At 45.5% G+C, this 26,965-nt stretch overlaps 1 protein-coding gene across 1 annotated transcript in view; it reads right to left on the reverse strand.

Annotated features, from left to right (window-relative positions):
* FKBP9 (FKBP prolyl isomerase 9) overlaps positions 1-22,377 on the reverse strand; it is a 51,481-nt gene extending 29,104 nt beyond the window's left edge. Inside the window, exon 1 of the mRNA XM_073678276.1 lies at positions 21,864-22,377. Coding sequence (XP_073534377.1) covers positions 21,864-22,117 — 254 coding nt within the window. The 5' untranslated portion in view covers positions 22,118-22,377. The remainder of the gene's footprint in view (positions 1-21,863) is intronic.
* Positions 22,378-26,965: the final 4,588 nt, after the last annotated feature.

Below are 26,965 nucleotides of genomic sequence, written 5' to 3' on the forward strand. Positions count from 1 at the left end.
TTATTTATTGTAGAGCCAACATATTCTTCAGCGCTGTACAGGGACTGTCATCACTTACATGGTTCTTGTTCCTATTGGGGCTCAGAATGAAATATCAAATTGTCCTGTCAGTAAGTTTTTTAAACTGTTTCTCCACAAAGCTACTTCCATCTGGTCAGAGGAGAACATCAGCAGCTGCAGGAACCTGGTATTAGCAGATTACAGCTAGATCTCGCAGCTTGACACAGTGATATACACTGTGTTCCAAATTATTATGCAAATAATATTTTCTCAGATTTTCCCAAATTACCTATATGAATTGCAGTCATTGTAATAACCTGCTAATGCTTATAATTTCAAAAATGACCATTTTTTTGTTCTTTGTTAAAATGAAAAGGTTGAAAACTCTGCTGTGCATAATAATTTGGAACATGCATTTTGAGTGCAGTTTGAGTGTTTTTTTTTTTTAAATATACTGTTATCATAGGCAGTTTGTACAAAAACCTTTCAATTGTACTCTAATAGTTATTTGACTGGAAAATTACAATGACTGCAATTCATATAGGTAATTTGGGAAAATCTGAGAAAATATTATTTGCATAATAATTTGGAACACAGTGTAGTATGGCAATATAATACACGCCAATTGCGTATCTGATGTATCAGTAAATGATATTTGTATAACAAGTGTGTTATGCCATGTATCGGTAATGTAGAGATCAGTGGCACTAAAAGAAACTTCTTATTGTTTCCTACAAAAGGGGACTCCCAGCACAGGAAGATAAGAGATAATGGTCCCCCACACATACAAGTGCATCTCATTTAATTAGAATATCATCAAAAAGTTAATTTATTTCAGTTCTTCAATCCAAAAAGTGAAACTCATATATTATATAGAGTCATTACAAACAGAGTTATCTATTTCAAGTGTTTATTTCTGTTAATGTTGATGATTATGGCTTACAACCAATGAAAACAGAAAAGTCATTATCTCAGTAAATTAGAATAATTAACAAAAAACACCTGCAAAGGCTTCCTACGCATTTAAAAAGGTCTCTTAGTCTGTTTCAGTAGGCTCCACAATCATGGGGAAGACTGCTGACTTGACAGATGTCCAGAAGGCAGTCATTGACACACTCCACAAGGAGGGTAAGCCACAAAAGGTCATTGCTAAAGAAGCTGACTGTTCAGAGTGTTCAATCCAAGAATATTAATAGAAAGTTGAGTTGAAGGAAAAAGTGTGGTAGAAAAAGGTGCACAAGCAACCGGGATAACCGAAGTCTTGAAAGCATTGTTAAGAAAAGGGGGAGATTCACAAGCAGTGGACTGCTTCTGGAGTCATTGCTTCAAGAGCCACCACACACCGACGTATCCAGGACATGGGCTACAAGTGTCGCATTCCTTGTGTCAAGCCACTCATGACCAATAGACAACGCCAGAAGCGTCTTACCTGGGCCAAGGAGAAAAAGACCTGGACTGTTGCTCAGTGGTCCAAGGTGTTGTTTTCAGATGAAAGAAAATTTTGCATTTCATTTGGAAATCAAGGTCCCAGAGTCTGGAGGAAGAGTGGAGAGGCCACAATCCAAGCTGCTTGAGGTCTAGTGTGAAGTTTCCACAATCGGTGATGGTTTGGGGAGCCATGTCATCTGCTGGTGTAGGTCCACTGTGTTTTATCAAGTCCAAAGTCAGCGCAGCCGTCTACCAGGAAATTTTAGAGCACTTCATGCTTCCCTCTGCCGACAAGCTTTTTGGAGATGGAAATTTCATTCTCCAGCAGGACTTGGCCCCTATCCACACTGCCAAAAGTACCAATACCTGGTTTACACACAACAGTATCACTGTGCTTGATTGGTCAGCAAACTCGCCTGGCCAGCAAACTCGCCTGACCTTAACAACCCCATAGAGAATCTATGGGGTATTGTCAAGAGGAAGATGAGAGACACCAGACCCAACAATGCAGACGAGCTGAAGGCTGCTATCAAAGCAACCTGGGCTTCCATAACACCTCAGCAGTGCCACAGGATGATCGCCTCCATGCCACACCGCATTGATGCAGTAATTGATGCAAAAGGAGCCCCGACCAAGTATTGAGTGCATTTACTGAACATACATTTCAGTAGGCCAACATTTCAGATTTTAAAATCATTTTTCAAGCTGTTGTTATAAAGTATTCTAATTTACTGAGATAATGACTTCTGTGTTTTTATTGGCTGTAAACCATAATCATCAATATAACAGAAATAATCACTTGATATAGATCACTCTGTAATGACTCTATATAATATGAGTTTCACTTTTTGTATTGAAGAACTGAAATAATTTAACTTTTTGATGATATTCTAATTTAGTGAGAAGCACTTGTAATATTGCTACAGGAGAAGAGGAGGACAGCCCTTTGGAGACAGACATCCTGCTGTATGTGGCTTATTATAACTACTGAAGGAAAGGAGGAGGAGAAGCCCGGCTGTGGCCACAAGGGAAAATAAGGGGGGCCTGCTATGACCACAGAAGAGGGTCGGGGAAATGGGGGGTTCTGCCATCATTACGGAGATAGGGGGAGGCCATAATATTATTGTTACAAAACATGAATAAAATGCTGTCTCTTTTGGTTTGTAATGTGACTTAAATACAGAAAGGCAAAGTTGAAACTCTGCTGTTACTAATGAGGGGATATCAAATATTTCAGTTACATTTTTTTTACTCTAATGGAACAACCGCCATTTACACTTAGCTATTACCTGATGGCAAAAAACATACCGGGTGTCATAATAATGATACTTACCTGGTGTAAACCACAATAATGAAAAAATGATAATAAAAGTGCTGAAAATTGTATAAACGTTCAATCACATTCATTTCTCTGATAATAGTAAGATTTGAGCATATAATACTTTTCTGCACATATAACAATTTTAACGATGGAAAATCCATCCTATGGTCATAACAATATTCAATAAAATGGTGTAAGGATTTTTTTTTTATCTATTCCAATTAGCATAATTTTTAGGTGAAAGCCAACTCAATCAGGTGAAGCTGGGCTGCACCAGGACATTGCTGGAGTCTATGATGGGGTGAGATGTGGCAGAGACTTAGCATACGTCATGTACACCTGTAAATTACAGTTGTCTGCAGGGTGGCTTGTTTCACACCGTGCTGCTTTACTACGTCAGTCACATGTTTATATAAAAATAGGATTGTTTTCATTGTTTATTTATGATATGTTACAAAAGTGTGTCCTTGCAGCATAACTTGAAGCAATGCGTCTAGAGTACCTCTGTAAGGCCAAATTCACACGTTCAGTATTTGGTCAGTATTTTACATCAGTATTTGTAAGAAAAAAACAGGAGTGGGTGATAAATACAGAAGTGGTGACGTGTTTCTATTATACTTCTCTGATTGTTCCTCTCCTGATTTTGGAGTAAAATACTGACTAAATACTGAGCGTGTGAACGTGGCCTGATACTGCATGTGATAGAGCACGCCATGGCTCTTTTCCCACAGGTTCACACTGAGGTCCAGCATGGGCCCACAGCAGCCTACAGGCGCTATGTTTGGAATCCATGATACACTTACAGTGTGGATGGGGGGCTACAGGCACTGTGCAAACAGATGGAAAGCAAACATTTTAATGAGTTTTGTGTACAGACATCACCATACTGGCTATATAACCAGCACCCTGCCTCTGGAGTTAGCCTATACATATGTCCCCATCTTATTTTATTTAGTTGCTTAGGACATAAAGGGTAAGAATTATGAGTGTATTTATGCTCGCTATGAATATGTCTTTAATGATAAATCCCTACTTTCCAGCTCTAGTTTGGGCAGCAGGACAGGTATTTTTTTAAATATACTCAACCTTCATTTCTGCAATTTTCCGCACACCGCAATTCACTCCTCATGTCACTCAAAGTACTACTGGTGTCCCCTGTCAGGAAAACTTGGTCAGACCTTGCAGCCCTCTGGCGCCCCCTTATCCTGCTGGTCAAACCCGGTATTGACCGAGGATAAGCAACAGGGCGCAGCTGCTCTCATTTATGTCGACTATTGTGGCACGTGATGTGACAGGACGTATATATACCACCAGTTCCTTCCAGGAACATATATATATACCTCAATCCAGCCACCCGCAAACCACAATATCACATAAATACTGGTATACTGCCACCACCGATCTCTTAACAGGTGGATCGGGTACCCGTTAGGTAACGTGAAATTAGCGGGTGAGGAACGTGTTTGCTCGACATAGGACAAGAAGAATGAAGCTGGTAAATAATACTAATTTACTCCCAAAAGTTGGCAGTGTTTACAAAAGATATACAAGATATTATAAAAGAGACAATTTACATATATGCATAAAACAGTTATTAAAATAAAAGGGGTAAATAATAGGTGATGGTCTCAGATTCTGGGGTGGGGGTGGCTCCCCGGAAATTAGGTGTGATTCCTCCACGCAGCGAGGAGTGCTTGCGTCTGACGTCCCTGGGTTGGAATGAGCCAACATGGCCGTTCTGGTTTTTAGTAAGGAGGCAAAACACTAGGACACACCCATGTTGTTTACCTCACACGGGGGCTTGGTTTTGTGAACCCACCCAGCTGCACAAGACATAAAAATCCTTCATCTTCCATATCTTGGTATGGGGGGGGGGCCCACATCCAAGATGGATACATCATGTTTGCCGTCACCAATATTCACGGAGATTGATATCAAATATGATATTTCTATGACGTTCAGAAGCTCAGAACCCATTTCCTAGGTTTCTGGTGGTTTCCCAGTTATGAAAGATACACAATCATAGCTGGAAAAAGGTGAGCATCCCAAAAATGTGGTCCATGTGTTTGTGACAGTCATGTGCGTTATTAAACTCGACATTAAAAGTTTGTATAGTTACACAATAGGGCTTTGGAGGGGAAATCCAGTGTAGACCAGTATGCTTGCTTTTAGCTGAAGTTTATGGCGGTTATAAAAATTCCTTGTTTGGGGGAAGCAAGAGTAGATTTCTATGGAGGTCCCTTCCAAGTGAACAGGGGGTGGAGATTTAAGACATCTCTGGCTGTCCTTTCAACATTTTTAAAACTAGGACAAAAATACATTTTGCCTGACACCTCCCCCTTTTTAGACTGCGCTATGGAGTTAGGACCTTCTGGTACTCCTCCAGGCGTATCTCTGGAGGCTCCCCTCGCCGGGACAACCCATCAGCATTGCCATGCTCTCTGCCTTTGCAGTGTTGAACGGTAAAGTCGTACTGCTGGAGGGTGGGGCTCCAGCGTAACAACCTTCCATTGGCACCGGACATGGTGTGCAGCCAACTCAGGGGGTTGTGGTCAGTCACGACAGTGAAGGGGCGCCCGTACAAGTAAGGCTGTAAGCGGTGCAGGGTCCATACAATGGCCAGGCACTCCTTCTCTATGGTGGAATAGGCCACTTTCCTCGGCAGCAGTTTCCGGCTTAGGTACAACACGGGGTGTTCTTGTTTCCCCGAGTCGACCTGGCTGAGCACAGCACCGAGGCCAAACTCACTGGCGGCGGTCTGTACGAAGAATGGCCGTGTGCCGTCGACCGCCTTTAGCACAGGGGAGATGCTCAGGGCAGCCTTCAAAGACCGAAAGGCCACCTTGCATTCATCTGCCCATTTGACTGGATGGGGTAGGCTCCTCTTGGTGAGGTCTGTCAAGGGCTTCGCAAGGCTACTATAGTCTTGTACAAAGCATCTATAGTACCCTGCGGTGCCCAAGAAGGACTGCACCTGCTTCTTGGTCCCGGGGGTGGGCCAGGACACGATAGCGTCCACTTTCCCAGGCTCTGGTTTCAGAGTACCCCCACCTACCAGGTGCCCCAGGTAGTGGACCTCGTTCATGCCCATCTGGCACTTTCCTGGCTTGATGGTCAAGCCCGCCTGGTGAATGCGCTCGAGCACCTGCTGCAGATGCTCGAGGTGATCCTCCCAGGTGGGACTGAAGACGGCAATGTCATCCAGGTACGCCACTGGGTACCTCTCCAGTCCCATGATCTCAACCAGCATTTTTAACATGAGGGTACCGTTGAATCGCTCACACAAACCATTGGTTTGGGGATGATACGCGCTCGATACCAGATGCTGCACCTGCATTATTTACATAGGGCCTCCATTAAGCGAGACATGAACTGGGTCCCCTGGTCGGTAAGCATCTCACTGGGGAAGCCTACTCGCGAAAAGATGGCCAAGAGGGCGTCCGCCACCTTATCCGCCCTAATTGAGGACAGGGCTACTGCCTCCGGATACCGGGTAGCATAGTCTACCACAGTAAGGATGAAACGTTTTCCAGAGCTGCTGGGTATGGCCAGTGGTCCCACAATGTCCACAGCAATCCTCTGGAAAGGCTCCTCTATCACTGGCAAAGAGATCAGGGGGGCTTTGGGAGCCGGCCCTGACTTTCCCACTCTTTGACACGTGGTACAGGAGCGACAGTAGTTCACCACATCCGTCCCCATTTTGGGCCAATAAAAGTGGTGAGACAGCCGGGCCTTGGTTTTGCTGACCCCCAAGTGTCCAGCGAGTTGAATCTCATGAGCGATCCGCAACAACTCATCCCTGAATTGGTAGGGGACGACCAGCTGTCTTTCCCTCAACCATTCCTGTTGGGGTGTACAGGGAACTGTCTCCAGTACAACCTCCCTTGGTCCCAGAATACCCTCTCCTTATCCGACTCGGAGGTGGGTTTCTCAGAGAGGCTCCGTAACGTCCCTAGGCTAGCATCTGAGTGCAGAGCTGCCTGAAACTCCTGGCTGGAGGAAGCCAAAAGTGAGGTTAAGGCTACGTCCTCACTGGGACCCTCTGGGACCGGCTCTGGGTCCATAACTGATTACGTTATTCCTCTGTCCGAGGAGGGTCCAGAAGGCAGGGCGTTACTTGCGTTCTGGGCACTCTGACTGCGGGTAACAGCGGCTATATAGGCCGTCTCCCCGGGGAATAACACCGTCCCATCAGCCTGCGCGGCTATGAGTACTACTTCCCCATCCTCCCCCATTACCTCAGGCGCAGTGCTACTTATGGGGCAGCTACCATCAGCCAGATCACCATCTGGTGTGACACTGGTCGCTGGCACAGCACCACCTGCTTCATGGTCCCCGTGCCTCTCCCCATCACCCTTAGCACTGACACTTGCTCCTGCTAGGGGATCCTCAGCAATATCACCCCGCAGCGTGACATGGCTGAGTTCTCCTGTAGCTTCAAATACATCATCATCATCATCATCCATCAATCATCATCCATCAATCATCATCCATCAATCATCATCAGCATTAACCTTACCAACCGTATCAGATCGGGGAGGGGTGTCAGGGACATAATAAGCAAACATCCTCCCCAAATCAGTTCCCAACAAAACATTTGCAGGTAGGTTTTCAGATACTCCCACTTCCTTCACCCCACTCCCCGCACCCCAATCAATAAAAACCCGGGCCATGGGCAAGGGGCATCGGACGCCCCCAATCCCGGTGACAGTCAGGGTCTTTCCCAGAATAAGCTCTTCAACGGACACCAGTTCGGGTCGGATGAGGGTTCGTTCGGCCCCAGTGTCCTTGAGGCCTACAGTGACAGTGTCCCCCACAGTGACAGACTGCGAGTTTTCACAGGCCCTCCCAACCGGCCCACCCACCAAAAGAAATGAAGCACTAGGCCCTGGGGCCTTGGATGGGAGATTCTTCCTCTGCTTCTCTGGGCAAGTGGCGCTGAGATGACCAGTCTGGTTGCAGAAATAACACTTGCGGGCATCAGAGGCAGGCCGGGCGTTGGTAACGGGGACAAGGCCTCCGGAAGGTTGGCTGGCAGGGGCAGGGATGGTGGTTGATGGCTTACCCCCTTTCCAGCTGGCGACGACCGGCTTCCGCACCTCCGGTCTCCGGTTGGCCTCGTAGGTGTCTGCGATCTGCGCTGCTTTATTGGCATTGGCTGGCTCCCGATCCATCACGAACTGCCGTACCTCAGTCGGACACAGATGCAGGAACTGGTCTTTCACCATCAGGTCCTTTAGCTGCTCAAAGGTGGTCGCTGACAGTCCTTGGATCCACTGCTCGAAGTTGGTTCTGAGCCCATGCATCACATCGCTGTAACTGTCGTGCGGTCCACGTTGGAGATTCCGGAACTTTTTACGGTACACCTCAGGAGTCAGTTGGAACCTCTGGATTAGGGCCTGCTTAATGGCATCATAGTTCCCATCTAGGCCCTGAGGAAGAGCCACAAACACATCCAGAGCTTTGACTCGCAGCCCTGCAGTTAAGTACCGGGCCCACTGGTCCACAGGCTGCTGGTACTGTCTGCAAGTCTTTTCAAAACCCCTTAGAAAGGTGTCGAGGTCGCCGTCCTTTTCATCACAGGAAAATGCTCTGGACGGGGTTTAAACAGGGTCGCATTGTTGGTCTCACAGTTCCGTGAGGTGGATGGTGAGATCCCGAGTTGGGCCATCTGCAGTTCATGGGCCCTCTGAGCTTGAGCCTCCGCTCGCCGCTCGGCAGCCTCTCGCTGGGCTCTCTCGGCCTCTCGCTGGGCTTGGGCCTCCGCTCGCCGCTTGGCAGCCTCCTGGTGCTGCTGAATTACTTTCAGCCGTCCTTCATGATCCTCTGCAGGAAGTTGCAGTAGAGCCATCTGCAGATAGGGGTCCACGCTGCCCTGGCCCCTGCAGCAGTACTGTCCATATCTCGGCTGACCCCTGGCCCTGCTGAGGTCTGGAGAAGGGCTTGCTCTGTCTCCAGTTGCGCCAGTGCAGCAGCCATTTGTTCTTTGTTTTTGCCGAGGGGGTCAATGCCTTTGGTTATACATATTCCAATAAGAGTGTCCTTTTTCTGCTGGCTGTACCAGAGCTCCCCAACTATGACCATGATCACCAAAATACAAATAGAAAAGAAAAAACAAAGAAGGGTAGGGGTAACTGCTACACATACAGTATTGTCTCAGATCTAATAAACACTGAGTTCGATCTTCAAAACTTTTGTGCAGGGTCCAGGTAAGAACCGTGCAAGTTTTTAGTGAGAGGAATGATTGCTCAAACCAGATCACTAATGTCCTATGATCCCACCGCTTGCCACCAATTGTCAGGAAAACTAGGTCAGACCATGCAGCCCTCTGGCGCCCCCTTATCCTGCTGGTCAAACCCGGTATTGACCGAGGATAAGCAACAGGGCGCAGCTGCTCTCATTTATGTCGATTATTGTGGCACGTGATGTGACAGGACGTATATATACCACCAGTTCCTTCCAGGAACGTATATATACCTCAATCCAGCCACCCGCAAACCACAATATCACATAAATACACAGTATGCTGCCACCACCGATCTTTTAACAGGTGGATCGGGTACCCGTTAAGTAACGTGAAATTAGCGGGTGAGGAACGTGTTTGCTCGACATAGCACAAGAAGAACGAAGCTGGTAAATAATACTAATTTACTCCCAAAAGTTGGCAGTGTTTACAAAAGATATACAAGATATTATAAAGGAGACAATTTACATGTATGCATAAAACAGTTGTTAAAATAAAAGGGGTAAATAATAGCAAAACCTGCACCGCAAGGTGATGGTCTCAGATTCTGCAGGGGGGGGACGGAATTAGGTGTGACTCCTCCACGCAGCGAGGAGTGCTTGCGTCTGATGTCCCTGGGTTGGAATGAGCCAACATGGCCGTTCAGGTTTTTAGTAAGGAGGCAAAACACTAGGACACACCCATGTTTACCTCACACCGGGGCTCGGTTTTGTGAACCCACCCAGCTGCTCAAGACATAAAAATCCTTCATCTTCCATATCTTGGTATGGGGGGGGGGGCCCACATCCAAGATGGATACATGATGTTTGCCGTCACCAATATTCACGGAGATTGATATCAAATATGATATTTCTATGACGTTCAGAAGCTCATAACCCATTTCCTAGGTTTCTGGTGGTTTCCCAGTTATGAAAGATACTGTTATGTTCTGCTACCAGAGTTAAGGAAAGAGAGGAGATCTGTCCCTACGATAGAACTCAGCTTAATCCCTACGATGTAACAGGGGACCTGATCCTGCGATCAGACCTGCTAAAGTCCTAAGCTAGTCTGTACGGAGACCTATAGATTTGGGGAAGGAATCCCTACAAGTACTAAGGACTGGGAGGAAAATGGGACACCTCCTAACAGAAATAGTAGCAGACAGACGAAAAAACAAAATATATAGAACATAGAGGTCCGAAGACCAAGCAAACTAACAGAGTTAGATACAGAGCACAGGCTAGCTAGAAAGTAGTTATACAATGAAGTCCAGCAAAGCCAGAAGGGCGGAGCAGGATTAAATAGGCCAACAAGGTCATGTGACCAGCAAAGGAAAAAACCTAAGAGCAAGGTTCTAACAGTACCCCCCCTTCTAAGAGGATCCTCCGGATCCCCTAGGACCAGGCTTATCAGGAAATCTCCTGTGAAACGCTCTGATAAGTCTGGACGCGGAAACATCATCCGACCTCACCCAAGAGTTATCCTCGGGTCCGAAACCTTTCCAGGCCACAAGATACTGCAAACTACCTCTATACCGTCTAGAGTTAAGGATGCGAGAAATTTCATATTCCCCGTCCTCCACCACCGGAGGAACAGAGGCAGAGGCGTCACAATCCGATACAACAGCTTTTTTCAACAGAGAGACATGAAATACCGGATTAATTCTCCAGGAGGTAGGAACCTCCAACCTAACAGCAGATTGGTTGACAACCTGAAGCACCTTAAAGGGCCCTACAAACTTGGGACCCAATTTCTTAGAAGGAATCCTCAACCGCAGATTCCTAGAGGACAACCAAACCATGTCACCAACAGCGAACAAAACCTCCTGTCATTTCCTATCAAAGTAGTCCTTAGATTTTCTGTTGGCCTCCTGAAGATTACCACGCACATCCGTCCAAACTCTCTCCAAATCACCGGAAAAATTCTCCTCCTCAGGCACGGCAGATCCCAACTTGGAGAACGACCCAAACGACGGATGTCTCCCAGAACAACAAAAAAAAGGCGAACAACCAGCAGAAGAAGATGTATGATTGTTCAGAGCAAATTCAGCAAGTGGCAGAAACTCAGACCACCCCTCTTGATTGTCTGCCACAAAACAACGCAAGAACTGCTCAACATCCTGGTTTTTCCTTTCTGTCTGGCCATTAGATTCAGGATGATATCCGGACGAGAACGACAAATGAACTCCCAACCTGTCACAAAAGGCACGCCAAAAACGAGCCACGAACTGAGGACCCCTATCAGAAACAATGTCAGTAGGAACGCCATGAAGTCTGACAATTTCCTTGACAAAGGCCTTAGCGAGAGTTTTAGTGCAGGGCAGTTTGACGAAGGGAACCAAGTGACACATCTTGCTAAAACGGTCCACGACCACCCAGATGACAGTAAAACCCTCAGAGGGGGGAAGGTCAGTTATAAAGTCCATAGCCAAATGTGTCCAAGGAGCACTGGGAACCTCCAAAGGACAAAGCAACCCCGCAGCAGGAGTATGTGAGGACTTAGATCTAGCACATATAGTACATTGACGCACCCACTTAATGACTTCCTTCTGCCATCCAGGCCACCAAAAACTGCGACCCACCAGTCTCTTGGTCTCAGAGATTCCGGGATGACCTGCCAACCGAGATTCGTGACACTCAACAAACAAATCTCTCCTAAAGGTCCCAGGCACAAACAACCTCCCATGAGGAGTGTTAGATGGGGCATTCTCCTGTGCTTTAAGAATCTCATCTTCCAAAACGGAGTCCAAAGCAGCTATCACAACACCTTCTTGTAGAATGTTCTCCTCTTTCTCAGCACCGACTATGGGAGAAAAACTGCGAGACAAGGCATCCGCCTTAACATTCTTAGTACCAGGGATGTAAGTAACGGAGAAATTAAACCGCGAGAAAAACAGTGCCCACCTAGCCTGACGGGCATTCAGGTGCTTGGCAGCATCAAGATATATCAGATTTTTATGATCCGTAAGAACCTGAACGGGAAATTCCGCACCTTCCAAGAAGTGGCGCCAGTGTTCAAATGCGAGTTTAATAGCCAATAATTCCCGATTACCAATATCGTAATTCAGTTCAGTCTCCGAAAAATTTTTTGAAAAAAAGGCACAGGGATGTAATCCATCCCCGTTATCCTGAGACAATACTGCGCCAACCCCCACAGAGGAAGCATCAACCTCAACCAAAAACGGCTTAGTCACATCAGGCTGCATAAGGATGGGAGCAGAGGTGAACCTCTCCTTGAGATACACAAAAGCTTCAATGGCCTCAGAAGACCACTGAACCGCATCAGCACCTTTCCTGGTGAGATCGGTCAGAGGTTTGACAATACTAGAAAATTTTTTTATGAATTTTCTGTAATAATTGGCGAAACCTAAAAACCTCTGTATCGATTTCAAACCAATAGGCCTAGGCCATTCCTGTACAGCTTGAACTTTAACCGGGTCCATCTCAAAACCTTCGCTGGAGATAATGTAACCCAAAAAACTAATTCTCTGTACAGCGAACTCACATTTCTCCAGCTTAGCAAAAAGCGAATTGTCCATTAATAACTGTAATACCTCACGTACGCTCCGCCAATGAGACTCCAGATCCGGCGAATAAATCAAAATGTCATCCAAATACACAACCACATTTTTGCCGATCAAAGGTCTAAGGATGTCATTAATAAGATTCTGAAAAAATACAGGAGCATTAGTAAGACCAAAAGGCATAACCAGATTCTCAAAATGACCCACAGGAGTGTTAAAAGCAGTCTTCCATTCGTCACCCTCCTTCATGCGCAACAGATTGTATGCCCCCTTAAGGTCAATTTTAGAGAACCACTTGGCCCCCATTAACTGGTTAAACAGATCAGGAATCAATGGCAGTGGGTAAGGATTGCGTACAGTAATTTTGTTAATCTCACGAAAATCCAGACAAGGACGTAAACCGCCGTCCTTTTTTTTTACAAAAAAAAATCCAACCGCCACAGGAGACTTAGAGGGCCTAATGTGACCGGCGGCCAAACTTGTCTGTATGTATTCCTCCAAAGCCTTCCTCTCAGGAATAGTAAGGTTAAATAAACGACTTTTAGGAAGAGTCGCTCCAGGGACAAATTCAATAGAACAATCATAGTCTCTATGGGGAGGCAAAACCTGCGATTCCTTCTTAGAAAAAACTCTCCAAAAATCCTGAATAGGAACAGGCAATTCTCCCCTATCCAAAGCTGCAATACGCCCGTTACAACACTTGTCATAACATTTATGGCTCCAGGATTTAATTTCACTGGTAGACCAATCCAGTACAGGATTGTGAAATTTTAACCAGGGCAATCCCAATATTACTGGTGAAGGCAAGTTATTCAAAACTACCAAATCCAATTTCTCATGGTGAACACCATTAATAGTGAGAGGAAATTCACAGACCTTGAGAGTAATATTCTTCAAAGGGGAACCATCCACAGAAACCACAGCAATGGGGGATGATAAAGGTTCGGGTTTTAAATTGAGTCTTTCCAAGAATCCCCCATCAATTACATTCAGAGTAGACCCACAATCAACAAACACCCGAAATTCCATTAATTTTTCCTGAGCAATCGTGGAAGCAGCTAAAAATACACCCTTGGAATTTAAACAGGCAATACGGGCATGACTGACCATTTTTTTTTCTTTCTTCATACGAAGCTCACAGCCTTTAATCAAATGACCAGATTTTCCGCAATAGAAACACAAGCCTTCAGAAAATCGACGGTCTTTTTCTTGAGAGCGAGGTGCCACCGATCCAATCTCCATCGGTTCACCATCGGTTCTCATAACCAGAAACTGACATAGCAGAGGATTTGCTCTCATTAACCCTTGCACGCAGTCTCCTATCCACCCGTATAGCTAATTGCACAGCCTGTTGCAAATCTTCAGGTGTAGGATAAGCAATTAGCAGGTCTTTAACCCTTTCATTGAGCCCAGCAAGAAATAGACTTTTCAGAGCAGAATCGTTCCACCCTGTTTGAGTAGACCAACGACGGAAATGAGTACAATATTTTTCCACATTACCTGATCCCTGTTTCAAACGTCTCAACTCAGTCTCAGCTGATGAGACACGGTCAGGATCATCATATAATAGTCCCAAAGCAGAAAAAAAACTATCCACTGATCTGAAGCATGTATCACTAGGTTGCAAAGAAAAGGCCCACTCCTGAGGCTCTTTGCGCAAAAGTGACATTATGAACCCTATGCGCTGGGATTCATCCCCAGAGGACTTGGGTCTCAAACGAAAATACAATAAGCAAGCATTTTTAAATGAAAAAAATTCTCGGTGTTCACCAAAAAATAAATCCGGCAAACATACCTTAGGCTCCAAGAAATGTGCTCCAGGACAGTTACTCACGTCCTGACGGAGCTCGGCCACCTCCAGAGAGAGTCCCTGCAGGCGATGAGCCAAATCCTGAACCGACACCATGATGGAACAGAAAAATCTTTCCTTAGAGAATTTGCAGGCTGGACTTACTGTTATGTTCTGCTACCAGAGCTAAGGAAAGAGAGGAGATCTGTCCCTACGATAGAACTCAGCTTAATCCCTACGATGTAACAGGGGACCTGATCCTGCGATCAGACCTGCTAAAGTCCTAAGCTAGTCTGTACGGAGACCTATAGATGTGGGGAAGGAATCCCTACAAGTACTAAGGACTGGGAGGAAAATGGGACACCTCCTAACAGAAATAGTAGCAGACAGACGAAAAAACAAAATATATAGAACATAGAGGTCCGAAGACCAAGCAAACTAACAGAGTTAGATACAGAGCACAGGCTAGCTAGAAAGTAGTTATACAATGAAGTCCAGCAAAGCCAGAAGGGCGGAGCAGGATTAAATAGGCCAACAAGGTCATGTGACCAGCAAAGGAAAAAACCTAAGAGCAAGGTTCTAACAGATACACCATCATAGCTGGAAAAAGTTGAGCATCCCAAAAATGTGGTCCATGTGTTTGTGACAGTCATGTGCGTTATTAAACTCGACATTAAAAGTTTGTATAGTTACACAATAGGGCTTTGGAGGGGAAATCCAGTGTAGACCAGTATACTCGCTTTTACCTGAAGTTTATGGCGGTTATAAAAATTCCTTGTTTGGGGGAAGCAAGAGTAGATTTCTATGGAGGTCCCTTCCAAGTGAACAGGGGGTGGAGATTTAAGACATCTCTGGCTGTCCTCTCAACATTTTTTAAAACTAGGACAAAAATACATTTTGCCTGACATCCCCAACTTGTCAGTCCATTGTTACCCCCAGCTCTGAGGACTGGGGTCTGTAGAAAGAAGGTACCCAGATTGAAAGAAGAGGACAAGACTTGGATGTTCAAGGGATGTGTGAGCACTGCAGCCTATTAGTGGCCACTGACTGGCTGCAGCGCTCACATGACATAACAATATCACAGGAGCACAGACATCGCTGGAGCGGCTCCTGTGCAGGAGGTGAGCGTAATCTTTTTTATTTTACTGAGGGGACTACAGTATTTTAAGGGGTTATCCGGGTTATTTTTTTTCCTACAGAGCTCAGAACTTACAGACAGCTAGTTGTTAACTACCATCCTATCCTGCTCGGTGCCGATCTCTGCCGGCTCAGAACAGTCACGGATCACTTCTTTCTTTCGGTGACATCATGTCGATAGAGCAATGGCTTCTCCTCCACTCTGCTCTGCTGACTGGGCATCTCTGCTGATGTCATGCTGACTGACAGCCATCTACCCTGTGACGCCCCGTTGACAGAGCAGAACGAAAGAGAAGGCGCTGCCCTGTTTATATAAAGTGAAGGGAAGAGTCACCGCCTGAGCCGGTCAGAACAGGCAGATAGTTAGTAACTACCAGTCTGTAAGTTCTTAGCCCCCTAGGGAAAAAAAAATAAAGGCCCAGATCCCCCTTTAAGAAGGAGTTGTCCAAGTAGTAGTGATTTTCAGGATATTTTTATAGAGTTTGTTGTTGTTAGCATTGTGTTTTTTTCTTTTGTTTTTTTATTTTTCTCAGTAAATAAAATTTTTGGAGGAACATGATTGATTGTTTCTATTTATACAGTATATTTTGCCAATATGTTGCTGGTGAGTAATTGTAGGCTCAGTTAATTCTCTAGGTTCTCTTTAGCACGGTTCTATAATAATCATTATTGAGAAGTAATGAAGCTTGTTCAGATTTGGGCTCCACTTCTACAGACAAACCTTACCGCAGTTGTTTTCTAGTCTGCATTATAGATCTAGAAGTGAAAAGTGTAAGGAAACCATAGTGGAGAATTAGGAGTGAAGAACTATAGGACATCTGTGCTGGAAGTCTTCTTAATTATGTGTTAACAACTTTCTTGTAAGCCGACCAGGCCTATAAAAATGTTGGGCAAAACGTCCTTACTGATATTCCAGGCAGCCTCTGCAAAACCCCTTCCCTCCCAACAGACTGCCTCTATCCGAAGCTCCCAGGCAAATGTGGGGACGTGGACAATCCTTGGGAGTCATGTTTCAGCTTGCCCCTAATTGAGACCAGGGAAATGAATCCGCTGCTAGTCTTTAGCTCTTGCGTTTCGTATTAGGACACATACATAACCAGTGTCATTTTGCAGACAAATTAGCACAATGATTAGAAATGTTTTATGGATGGATGGGAATCGCTGCCCTCACTGATCTTACACCATGCTTCAGGGCACGGCTGGTCGGAGCTGGAGCAAGTCCTCTGTCTGTTTCCATAGAAAATGTTGCACATGCTGGATACATTTTATATATTTACAACACATCAGATTGCAGTAACCTGAAGACTGTGACACAAGGAGTACATGGAAAAGTGGAGGCGAGAGCTTGTGTACATATGCTAGAGTTGTGACTGTTGTCATTAATGGAGCCTGATGTGTTTTATATACAGTGCCTACAAGTAGTATTCAACCCCCTGCAGATTTAGCTGGTTGACACATGCGGAATTAACTTGGCATTGTGACATTTGTACTGTAGATCAGCCTGGAAGTGGGAAATGCACTGCAGCAAATTTTGTTTTTGTTTTTTTTTTTGTTTTTTTTTTAAACGTTAAAAGTTAATTCAGAGTGTCATTTATTATTCAACCCCTCAAACCACAAGAATTCTGTTTGGTCCCCCTAAAGTATTAAGAAGTAGTTCAGGCACCAAGAATAATGAGCTTCACATGTGTGGATTAAAGATCTCTTTTGCCAGCCTTTTCTGACTATTTAAGACCCTCCCCAAACTTGTGAACAGTACTCAGACATGGTCAACATGGGAAAGACAAAGGAGCATTCCAAGGCCATCAGAGACAAATCGTGGAGGGTCACAAGGCTGGCAAGGGGTACAAAACCCTTTCCAAGGAGTTGGGCCTACCTGTCTCCACTGTTGGGAGCATCATCCGTAAGTGGAAGGCTTATGGAACTACTGTTAGCCTTCCACGGCCAGGACAGCCTTTGAAAGTGTCCTCCCGTGCCGAGGCCAGGCTTGTCCGAAGAGTCAAGGCTAACCCAAGGACAACAAGGAAGGAGCTCCGGGAAGATCTCATGGCGGTGGGGACATTGGTTTCAGTCCATACCATAAGTAACGTACTCCACCGCAATGGTCTCCGTTCCAGACGAGCCCGTAAGGTACCTTTACTTTCAAAGCGTCATGTCAAGGCTCATCTACAGTTTGCTCATGATCACTTGGAGGACTCTGAGACAGACTGGTTCAAGGTTCTATGGTCTGATGAGACCAAGATCGAGATCTTTGGTGCCAACCACACACGTGACGTTTGGAGACTGGATGGCACTGCATACGACCCCAAGAATACCATACAAGCATGGTGGTGGCAGCATCATGCTGTGGGGCTGTTTCTCTGCCAAGGGGCCTGGCCATCTGGTCCGCATCCATGGGAAGATGGATAGCACAGCCTACCTGGAGATTTTGGCCAAGAACCCTCGCTCCTCCATCAAGGATCTTAAGATGTGTCGTAATTTCATCTTCCAATAAGACAACGACCCAAAGCACACAGCCAAGAAAACCAAGGCCTGGTTCAAGAGGGAAAAAGTCAAGGTGTTGGAGTGGCCTAGTCAGTCTCCTGACCTTAACCCAATTGAAAACTTGTGGAAGGAGCTCAAGAATAAAGTCCACATGAGACACCCAAAGAACCTAGATAACTTGGAGAAGATCTGCATGGAGGAGTGGGCCAAGATAACTCCACAGACCTGTGCCGGCCTGATCAGGTCTTATAAAAGACGATTATTAGCTGTAATTGCAAACAAGGGTTATTCCACAAAATATTAAACATAGGGGTTGTATAATAATTGATCCACACTTTTATGTTTAAAATGTAATAAAATTCAACTGAGCAACATAACTTTTTGGTTTGTAAGATTTATGCTTCTGTTCATAAAACCTACTCTCGTTTGCAGTTTGAAGGCTCTAACTTATTTGCATCTTATCGAACCAGCTAAATCTGCAGGGGGTTGAATACTACTTGTAGGCACTGTATGTCAGCAATATATCTGCATTAGAGCGCTGCCTGATAATACTTATATTTATTATATGAGAATCACAAAAGTCATCACCCAGAGATGTAGTGTGGTGTTCATAGGCCATGTACATGCTATGCCCACCGCTGCCATGGATTCTAACAGCACATGTAAAGCCATGCTGCGTACGATCTATACTCACTATTAGGGCTCGCTCACACTGCCGTATAACATGGCCGAGTGCTGTGTGATGTTTTATCAGATAGCACTCGGACCAATATTATTCTATGAGGCAGAGCAGATCTGCGATTATTCTCTTATGCCGATTCAGCATGAGAAAAAAATTGAGTGCATCTGATCAGACCATGCGCACCCATACAAGCCTATAGGTGCGTGTAAAACATCGGACTGCAGTCAGATGTCATCCAAGTGCAGTTCGACATCTGCGGACTCAGAGAATGGAGAAGATGGAGTAATTAAGTTATATATCTTCTGCGCACCTGTGCTGCTATTCTCTAATGCAAGAGAATCTGATCGCACTAAGGTGACACTCGGATCACATGCTGACAAGGTTTGAGTTGAGTGTCATTAGCATAATCGGCCTAATTCTCTCCCATGAGAGAACATACAATCGTCTCACCGCAGCCATAGACTGTACTACTAATTGCAATGGGGACCTGTGTCTTGTGTGAATGCAGAATTGTGCTTCCAACCTCCAAAGCATTGACTGTTCTCCCACTGGGAAGGGGCGTGCAGGCCCCCCGGGTGTAAGGGACTATTCATACATGCTGTAACTTCTATAACCCCCACACCTCTGTGGTGGCCACAGAATAACTCGGGCCTGCACAGCAAGACATGACATCTTACACCTTACCATAGATGTAAAAGAATGAATGGCCAAAAGAAAGATTTGCTTCTTTTTTCAGTTCTCAACCGCTCTTGTGGGTTTTCTAGCAAGTGAATAGCGCTCAGTGTAAGGGCCTGCCCGGGCATGACAATTTACAGCAGAATTTGGCATAAATTATGGTGCATAACTTAAATGGGTTGTCCACTACTCGGACGCCTACGGACGTAGCAGCACTCTCTTCTTCCGTATTTGTGATTTCTCCGAAGGCGGGAGAGAGAAGCGGCTGCTGATTGACCACAGGGATCACGTGATGTCACACTGGTACGCGATCGCTGGGGGGGTGTATAAGGGTATGTGCTCACGATCCGGACAGGCAGCGCTTTGAACGCAGTATACTTTACCCTGCATCAAAGCGCTGCATTCTACTGAACGCAGGTCAATACATTCTACTGAGCTAATTTCTCTTGCAAACACTAGCGACTCCGCAAGAGAAATTGACATGTTGCGGTCTGGAAAGACGCGTCGCATGTCCGTGTCCGGGGGTGATCCACAGGTGCACAGAGACGCATCGTGGACATGGGATTTATAGAAATCCATCCACTATGCTGTAACATCTGGCCGATGCGGGTTTGCCACTGTATAAGCACGAAGCATCAAACCTGCAGCGGCTCCTGGCCGTGACCATCTACCCTGTTATTTTAAAAGGGGAAACATACGGATTGAGGGGTTGTCTGAGTAGTGGAAAACCCCTACATTTACAGATTTAAGAATTTTGCATGGACTATACTAGGCATGCACCTCCTAATAAATTAGTCTTGTGAACTTCACATTAAGGCCCCACTTCATCGTTGCTGTTTCTCCAGTGTTCTGGAATAATTTGCTCCTTTTTAGTGACTTTACTATTTGCACCTTATTATTTTGGGCCCCAGTTCATCAAAGGTTTTACCCCAAAAAACTCATAAAAAGCTTTAAAAAGTTGCAAGTTTTTGCATTTGTGATTCCAGGGCTGGACGTGCGGCACTCACTCAGGAAAATAGTAAAAAGTCTATATCCCTCTGCAGGTAGAACGTCACTGGATCAAAGTGTTGTGATGGGTACAGCCGTAACCTGGCAAAGGCAAAGCCTGGTACAGTGCTGGCAACAAAATGACCAACGCAATGAATGAATGGGTGAATCATCAAACAATCAATGGATGGGTGGATAGATGGAGGGAGAGGGGTTGATTGTATGGATGGGTGGATAGATGGAGGGTGAGTGGCTGATTGTATGGATGGGTGGATAGATGGAGGGTGAGTGGTTGATTGTATGGATGGGTGGATAGATGGAGGGTGAGTGGTTGATTGTATGGATGGGTGGATAGATGGAGGGTGAGTGGTTGATTGTATGGATGGGTGGATAGATGGAGGGTGAGTGGCTGATTGGATGGGTGGATAGATGGAGGGTGAGTGGCTGATTGTATGGATGGGTGGATAGATGGAGGGTGAGTGGCTGATTGTATGGATGGGTGGATAGATGGAGGGTGAGTGGTTGATTGTATGGATGGGTGGATAGATGGAGGGTGAGTGGCTGATTGTATGGATGGGTGGATAGATGGAGGGTGAGTGGTTGATTGTATGGATGGGTGGATAGATGGAGGGTGAGTGGCTGATTGTATGGATGGGTGGATAGATGGAGGGTGAGTGGTTGATTGTATGGATGGGTGGATAGATGGAGGGTGAGTGGCTGATTGTATGGATGGGTGGATAGATGGAGGGTGAGTGGCTGATTGTATGGATGGGTGGATAGATGGAGGGTGAGTGGCTGATTGTATGGATGGGTGGATAGATGGAGGGTGAGTGGTTGATTGTATGGATGGGTGGATAGATGGAGGGTGAGTGGCTGATTGTATGGATGGGTGGATAGATGGAGGGTGAGTGGCTGATTGTATGGATGGGTGGATAGATGGAGGGTGAGTGGCTGATTGTATGGATGGGTGGATAGATGGAGGGTGAGTGGTTGATTGTATGGATGGGTGGATAGATGGAGGGTGAGTGGCTGATTGTATGGATGGGTGGATAGATGGAGGGTGAGTGGCTGATTGTATGGATGGGTGGATAGATGGAGGGTGAGTGGTTGATTGTATGGATGGGTGGATAGATGGAGGGTGAGTGGCTGATTGTATGGATGGGTGGATAGATGGAGGGTGAGTGGTTGATTGTATGGATGGGTGGATAGATGGAGGGTGAGTGGCTGATTGTATGGATGGGTGGATAGATGGAGGGTGAGTGGCTGATTGTATGGATGGGTGGATAGATGGAGGGTGAGTGGCTGATTGTATGGATGGGTGGATAGATGGAGGGTGAGTGGTTGATTGTATGGATGGGTGGATAGATGGAGGGTGAGTGGCTGATTGTATGGATGGGTGGATAGATGGAGGGTGAGTGGCTGATTGTATGGGTGGCTAGAGGATTGGTTGGATGACTGAGTGGTCGGCTGGATTGATGGATGATTGATGGATGGATGATCGGCTGGATGCCTGGTTAGCTATGGGTGATCTGTGTGTAGATGGAAGTGATGCCCCTCTGTACCATGCCCCATTACTGCCCCCTCCTCAGTCATCAGGCAATTATTATTCGCACCTACCTGGAATCGAACTTTGTGCCATCCGGGAAGCTGCCATGGTAGTGGTACCGCACGAAGTCTCCCTCCTTGACCGTGCGAGGGCAGAGCTCGGGCACCGAGGTCCTGTCTATGTGCAGCTGGTCCCCGGGCACCGGCGGGGCGTCATTACACGTCACAAAACTTACTAGAAAGGCGGCCTGCAGGGCCAGTACCGGCCAGCGGGTGACCGGCATCCCGGGAGCGGCAGCCGGGCAGAGTCTGTGCCGTGCACCCATGATGTGACGGAGCGCGGTGTGCTGTCAGCGGGGCAGAATAGGGAGGAGGAGGTGACCCGGAGCACTCGGGAGGAGGATGGGAGTGCGGGCGGGCGGGGGAGGTGCTAGAGAGGAAAGTATGTGGAGGACTCCGGGAGCGGGGGCAGCCCCGGCAGGCTCGGGCACAGGCGGTCACACGGCGGACTATGCGGGCACTGGTTACATGTACACGGCGTCGCCCTCCCCGGACAGCCTGCTGCTAAGAACACGCCGTTATCACTGGAGTTATTAGTTCAGAACTTATATTGTCTGGTGTGAGGCGGGAAGACATTGGTGATATATGTAAACACCCCCTCATACACAGATCATGGTGGGAGGAGACCATGAGGAGGGGGGATAGCTCCCTGTATACTTGTACAATAAGGCTGTGTGCCCATGATATAGAAATGCTGTGGATTTTTCCTGAGCGTTTCTGCATCTCCCTGGCAGAAAAAAACACATGTGGATTGTACATGCGGATTGTACGTGCGGATTGTACATGCGGATTGTACGTGCGGATTGTACATGCGGATTGTACATGCGGATTGTACATGTGGATTGTACGTGCGGATTGTACATGCGGATTGTACATGCGGATTGTACATGTGGATTGTACGTGCGGATTGTACGTGCGGATTGTACATGCGGATTGTACGTGCGGATTGTACATGCGGATTGTACATGTGGATTGTACGTGCGGATTGTACGTGCGGATTGTACATGCGGATTGTACATGCGGATTGTACATGCGGATTGTACATGTGGATTGTACGTGCGGATTGTACGTGCGGATTGTACATGCGGATTGTACATGCGTTTTCCTGCCAGGGACATGTGGATGTGAAGTGTTCTTCACTTGCATTTCCCCATGCGGGTTGTCCAGCGATTTTAGCATCACTTGGAAAGTGTCAACTTGGTCACACTATATAAATCCATGTAAGGCTGTGTGCCCACGTAGCGTTTTTCAAGCGTTTATGCTGTGGAATTTCCGCAGCGTAAACGCTTCAAAAACGCTTGGTAATCCAGTCCCCAATGACAAGCCGCAATGTCAATGCCCATGCTGTGGATTTTTCCGTAGCGTTTATGCTGCGCTCTAAAATCCGCAGCATGTCCATTCATTTTGCGGAAACGCAACGTTTTCGCCGCCATTGACTTGCATTAGAACGCGCCAATTCCGCAAGACTGCATCTGTACTTGCGTAATTGGCGCGTTCTAATGTGGGGATGGTACTCAGGTGTGGAGGACAGGAGACTCTCCTCCACACCCAGGTACCATAAAAAAAAGAATAAAATAAAGATTATATTCACCTTCCAACGGCTCCCGATCTCAGGGCCGGGCCGAGAGATTACAGCGCCCTAGGCGAAAATATTTTGTTGCGCCCCTACTATTCTTGGCAGTAGATGAAAACTTGGGATATAAATTTAGGAGCAAAATAAACCACAACAACAATGATTAATTAACTCTCTCCTAACTCTTTAATCTTCTGAGAAGTTGTATAGGACAAATATATACAAAGTAATCAATAACACAAAACAAAAACGACCATAGGTAATTAAAATTTTTGTTTCCTTGCCTTTTTTTTTTTTAAAAGGATGATACTAAGTCACCGAGATTAATTTGTTTATCAACTTCAGATTCTATCGAAATTGTTGCCAACCCAACCAACCTCTCTTGCATCATATTTGCCCTTAAATATGTTTTAATTAGCTTTAGTTTTGAGAAGCTTCTCTCTCCTGAGGCCACGGACACAGGCAGAGTCAAAAGAATTCTTAGAGCCACCACCAGGTTGGGGACACTTTCTTTCAAGTCAGATTTAAGCAAAAGTTCAAGAACGTCTTTTGGTGATGAATCTTCTGGAACACGTCTTGACATTGCCTGCAGTTCACCACATAGCTCTATGGCATCGATGTCTTTTACTTCGTTGTGTGTAAGAGACTTTTCCAAAGCTTTACACTTATCCAGAACAAATTTGCTTGGTTTTCCCTCAAGTGAACGGATGTGGTACAAAAATCCAAATTTCAATTCCATTTCTTTCAGCTGAGTGAACCGCTCATCAACTGAATTTATAGCAGTATCTAAGATCGCAAAGTAAAAGTTAATTTTGAAACTCTGTTTCTCATCTCTTATGGGCTCATCTTTCCCTTCATAAGAGAACTGTCTGGTTTTTTCTTTAAACGTTTTGGCGCAGAACTTGACTCAAAATTAGCTGGTATGCCAAGCTCTTCTGCGATTTCCCTCGCTTCAACTAACAGCTTCTCAAACTCTTCATCGCTTCTTAATGATTGCAGATATTTCTTTGTTTTGTCAAGGTGTTGAGAAGCAGCAGCTAAATCGAATTCTTGTGACTGAAGTAACTTACTTGTCAAATTGATTTCGTACAAAATGTTGAACCATACTAGAACAGATGTAACAAAAGAAAAGGTTTCAACTTGTTTAGCAAGACCTTGAGCTTCTAGCCGGGAGACATTTCCAGAGCTTCCTGTGAGACTAATATTTTCTGCTATGTCCATTAGGGCATCATGGACTTCGCTCAATTGGTAACGGAGGGGGGCCAGAGCATCAATTCTACTTTCCCACCTTGTTTCGCTTAGAGGTTTTAGAGTCAGAGATGGCAAATGACGCACGAGTACTTCCCAACGCTGAGTTGACGAAGAGAAAAATACGTAGAGATTTTGAACTAACAGGAAAAAAGTTGTCGCTCCAAAACAACATTTAGCGGCATCGTTGACGACTAAGTTTAGAGAATGGGAGCTGCAAGGCACAAAGAATGCACGTGGGTTAATGTCCAAAATTTGTCTTTGTAGTCCAATGTTTTTTTCCCTTCATGTTGCTCCCATTGTCGTAGCCTTGCCCTCGTAAGTTGTCCACAGAGAGCGACAGTTCTTCAAATTTGTTCAAGACAGCGGCTGTCAAACCACCTCCAGTTGTATCAGAAACAGGAATGAATCCCAAGAACTGCTCTTTAATTTCAAACTTTTTGTCTTCTGATGTGGAAACAAACCGAACAATGATAGTCATTTGTTCAACATGAGACACGTCAGAAGTACAATCCAGCACTGCAGAAATGTATTTTGCAGTTTTGACATCGTCAAGAATCTTTTCCTGAATACCATTACTTAGCAGTTAAATCATCTCATTCTGTATTGTTTTTCCCAAATAATGTGCATCAATCTCTTTGTCCCGGATTTTCCGAATGTGCTCACACATGACGGGATCGAACATAGCCAAACACTCCACAAATTTCAAAAAGTCCCCATTATTAGATGCAAACAATGCATCATTTGATCCACGGAACGCTAAGTTTTGCGTACCTAGTACCCTCACTAGAGCTATCAACCTTTCTAAAATTTGATGCCAGTATTTTTCTTGCTCTACAATTTTGCGTAAGTGTTCTTCGTCAATGGTCTTGTTCATCTTAAGTCTATTTTCGAGTTCCTTCCATTTTTGAAAGCTAATCATGTGATCTTTGCTTTTTTCGTGGCTGGCTAAAATAGCAGATATGTTTTTCCAGTCATTTACACCATCAGTACCTAACGCTGAGCGTTTGATGATTCCTAGTTGAAGTGATGAGTCTGGAAACAACGTGCAGCAAAAACAAAAAACTGAATTTTTCTGAATAGAATACGTTAGCCAATTGCGTTCAAGACTTTCACCATTGACAAGACGACGTTTATAGTGAACATAAGAAAATTTTCTACGATTAGTGTCCAAAGTAAAATCGAAATCTTTAACTTGTGTGGGGCCGAGTTTTACTGCATCTAGGCGTAAGTCATCATTGATTACGGTCCACGTAGCGGGATCGTCCGAATAGTCTTTGCGTAGTATTTCTATAGATGTACCAGCCTCCATGTCAGTACTGGTACTTTGATCAGATCTACCACCAGATATTGATGGTTGTAGTTCACTATTTTCAGCATGAGAAGCAAATTCTATTTCCACATTCGATATTTCTGAGGCAACAGAAGCCTCTTGTTCCAACGTTTGGAATTCCGCGTCTTCATTTCTATTTCTTAGATATTTTAAAAATGACCCTTTGATTTTTGAAAGTGTTTTCTCCTCAGCTTTTCTTTTACGGTTCTGAAACCCCGAAAGTTTATTCTTCATATCAGCCATGACTCGTTACAACACACAGCATTTACTTAAAAGTTAACGCGCCAATTAAAATTGTTATCTGAACATTATATAATACGATTTTACTTTTAAGACAAAAAACACAAATTTCTTTAACAATTTCCAATGTTTCCAATATTTTTGAAAATGAAAACAATATACCTACCTCGCAGCGCCTAACACTTTAGAACCTAGGCCAAAAATTTACTAAAAACCTCCTATTTTCTATTTGCATTCATGAAACCTCATGGAACAATGAATCTAATGAATATATGTAGCGCCCTGAGGGCTCGGCCGCTACAGGGGTATTGCACCTCTGCCAGAGGTGTGATATTCCACTCCCAGGTAAGGATGGAGTATGGATCAGGGCTCAGTTAGCTGCATACAGCACACACACCCCATTTCCGAGGGACAGCTCAACGGTGCTCCCACTAGACATAAGTGCAGGCACGACCGACTATGTCCCTGCCTGGAGTGGGGAGGGGGGTGGAACACCCAGTGCTGTAGGAGCAGATAGGGGTTGGTTCCTGAGCGTAGGAAGGAGCCCATTGGTTGCTGGTCACCTGGGCTCATGGCTAGAGGGAGGTATAAAAGGTGGGCACCATCTTAGATCTAGGTTCGTTCTGTGGAGAGGAGAAGACAGGGAGCAGCAGCTCAGGCTGAGTGCTGCTCCAGAGGCAGGCCTAGGGAAGAGGCCGGGGCCTGAGAGGAGAAGGAGAA

The sequence above is a fragment of the Phyllobates terribilis genome, unplaced genomic scaffold, assembly GCF_046119375.1.
Source record: "Phyllobates terribilis strain yellow unplaced genomic scaffold, ASM4611937v1 Scaffold_4__5_contigs__length_816908805, whole genome shotgun sequence".
In the NCBI taxonomy this organism is placed as follows: Eukaryota; Metazoa; Chordata; class Amphibia; order Anura; family Dendrobatidae; genus Phyllobates; species Phyllobates terribilis.